The 1,941-nt window shown below is 58.2% G+C and overlaps 1 protein-coding gene across 1 annotated transcript; it reads right to left on the bottom strand.

The window, feature by feature from the left end:
- Positions 1-212: 212 nt before the first annotated feature.
- Positions 213-1,872, bottom strand: NOG (noggin). The gene has a single exon (XM_004707032.3). The coding sequence runs from the start codon at positions 1,592-1,594 to the stop codon at positions 896-898; it is 699 nt and encodes a 232-aa protein (XP_004707089.1). The 5' UTR covers positions 1,595-1,872; the 3' UTR covers positions 213-895.
- Positions 1,873-1,941: the final 69 nt, after the last annotated feature.

A 1,941-nucleotide genomic window follows, 5' to 3' on the forward strand; every position in this document is an offset into this window, starting at 1 on the left:
GAGGGGTTTGAGAATAGCCCCCCTTCTCGCCTCAGCTCCTCCTCCCGCCACTCAGAAAGTCAGCGGTCACCTCAATCACACCAGAGGAGGGGAGTCAGAGGGATGAGCCCCTTCTCCCAACAGGCGTCGGCACAGTGGTACCCCTCCCCGCCCCCTCCTGCCGCCCCCTCCCCATCAATCACCAACACAGAGAATCGCAGTGTGGAGCTCAGTCGGTTTCAGTGGTTCTCTTTAATCCTGCTCTGCACTTCTTTCTCATTTACTACACGGGATATTATAAAGAATAAATAGCAGATACTCTTAATTTACAATGATTAGTCATTCCATTTGTTCTCTCTATTTACAATAACTGTAAAATAACATTGAACTCTATAGCTTCTTCGAGGTCTAAGGAAAACCAAAACACTTTCCAAAGAATGGAAAATAGCTTTTAAAAAGTCCTTCTACAAAAGTTCCCCTCTCTCTTTGTACTTTAAGAAAAAATAACTCCCCCCCTGCTTCGCCATGCGAAGGGCACTGGAATATAAATAGCAGGTTAACATTATTAGCAACAACCAGAATAAGTTTCTCTTCTCTGTTCTTTTCTTTTTTTTTTTTTGTTTTTGCTTATTATTTTTTTTAAAAATACAGTAGAAGCCGGTAACTTTTAACGTATAATACTGACCTTTTAATAAGTAAATTAAAACTGGGACCGTCTATATACACACACATATACATTCCTACACAGTTAAACAGTGCATTATATGAACCAGAAAGCTAGGTCTCTGTAGCAAAAAAAAAAAAAAAGTTCATTGAATCCACTCGCGAGGGTGGTGGATTGGGTTGGAGGCGGTGGCTGGGGTCATCCGTGGGGGTCAGTCAAGTGTCTGGGTGCGGGCAGGAAGCTCCCCAAGTTCTAGCACGAGCACTTGCACTCGGAAATGATGGGGTACTGGATGGGAATCCAGCCGCAGCGCTGGCCCCCGCGCCGCTGACAGCGCCACCGCAGCACAGTGAGGTGCACGGACTTGGACGGCTTGCATACCATGCCCTCAGGCACCGAGCAGGAGCGCTTGCTGAAGCAGCTGCCCACCTTCACGTAGCGCGGCCAGAAGCGGCTGCCCAGGTCGTTCCACGCGTACAGCACCGGGCAAAAGGTCTGCGACCACAGCCACATCTGTAGCTTCCTCCGCAGTTTCTTGCTCAGCCGCTGCTTCTTGCCCGGGGCCAAGCCCTCGGAGAACTCCAGCCCTTTGATCTCGCTCGGCATGGCCCCGGACGGCCGCTGCCGCAGCAGCTGGTCCAGTTCGGCCAGGTCCTCGGCGCCCCCGGCCGCCCCCCCGCCCCCGCCCGGTCGGTCCTCGGGGGGCGAGGTGGCCATGAAGCCCGGGTCGTAGTGGCCCCCGAGCAGCGAGCGCAGCAGCGTCTCGTTCAGATCTTTCTCCTTGGGGTCAAAGATAGGGTCCGGGTGCTCGATGAGGTCCACCAAGGGCAGGTTGTCGCTGGGAGCCGGGCGGATGTGGAGGTAGTGCTGGCCGCCGGCTGGTGCCGCCCGCAGCCCCAGGACCACCACCAGGGCGTAGAGGGTGACCCCCAGGCTGGGGCAGCGCTCCATGCCTCCGGCGTGCGCCCGGGGCTGCTGCTGCGTCCCGCGTCCCCGGAGCAGAGCACGCCCAGCCCGCGGCGCCGCCGCCGCGCTTCCCCAGCTCTCCCGAGGCGGCTCACCCGAGGCTGGGCAGGCGCAGGGCGGGCAGCATGAGCCGCGGGGAGAGCCCTTTGCTCCGCGCCGGCTCCCACAGGGGCGGAAAAAAGACACCCAAGTTGGCGGCAACTCCTCTCGGGGTGCTATTCGGGCAGGCGGCCGCGGCTGGGCATCCGAAAGGACTCCAGGGCGACCGCGGGGCGCTGGGGGCGCCGGCTCCTCGCTGCCTTCCCCGAGCGGCGGCGGCGCAGGGCGCGTGG

The sequence above is a fragment of the Echinops telfairi genome, unplaced genomic scaffold (assembly GCF_000313985.2).
Source record: "Echinops telfairi isolate 266 unplaced genomic scaffold, ASM31398v2 ScPeMD7_7458;HRSCAF=8496, whole genome shotgun sequence".
Classification (NCBI taxonomy): Eukaryota; Metazoa; Chordata; class Mammalia; order Afrosoricida; family Tenrecidae; genus Echinops; species Echinops telfairi.

Coding starts and splice junctions, on each gene's coding strand:
- NOG (XM_004707032.3), bottom strand. CDS start 1,594: ATGGAGCGCTGCCCCAGCCTGGGGGTCACCCTCTACGCCCTGGTGGTG.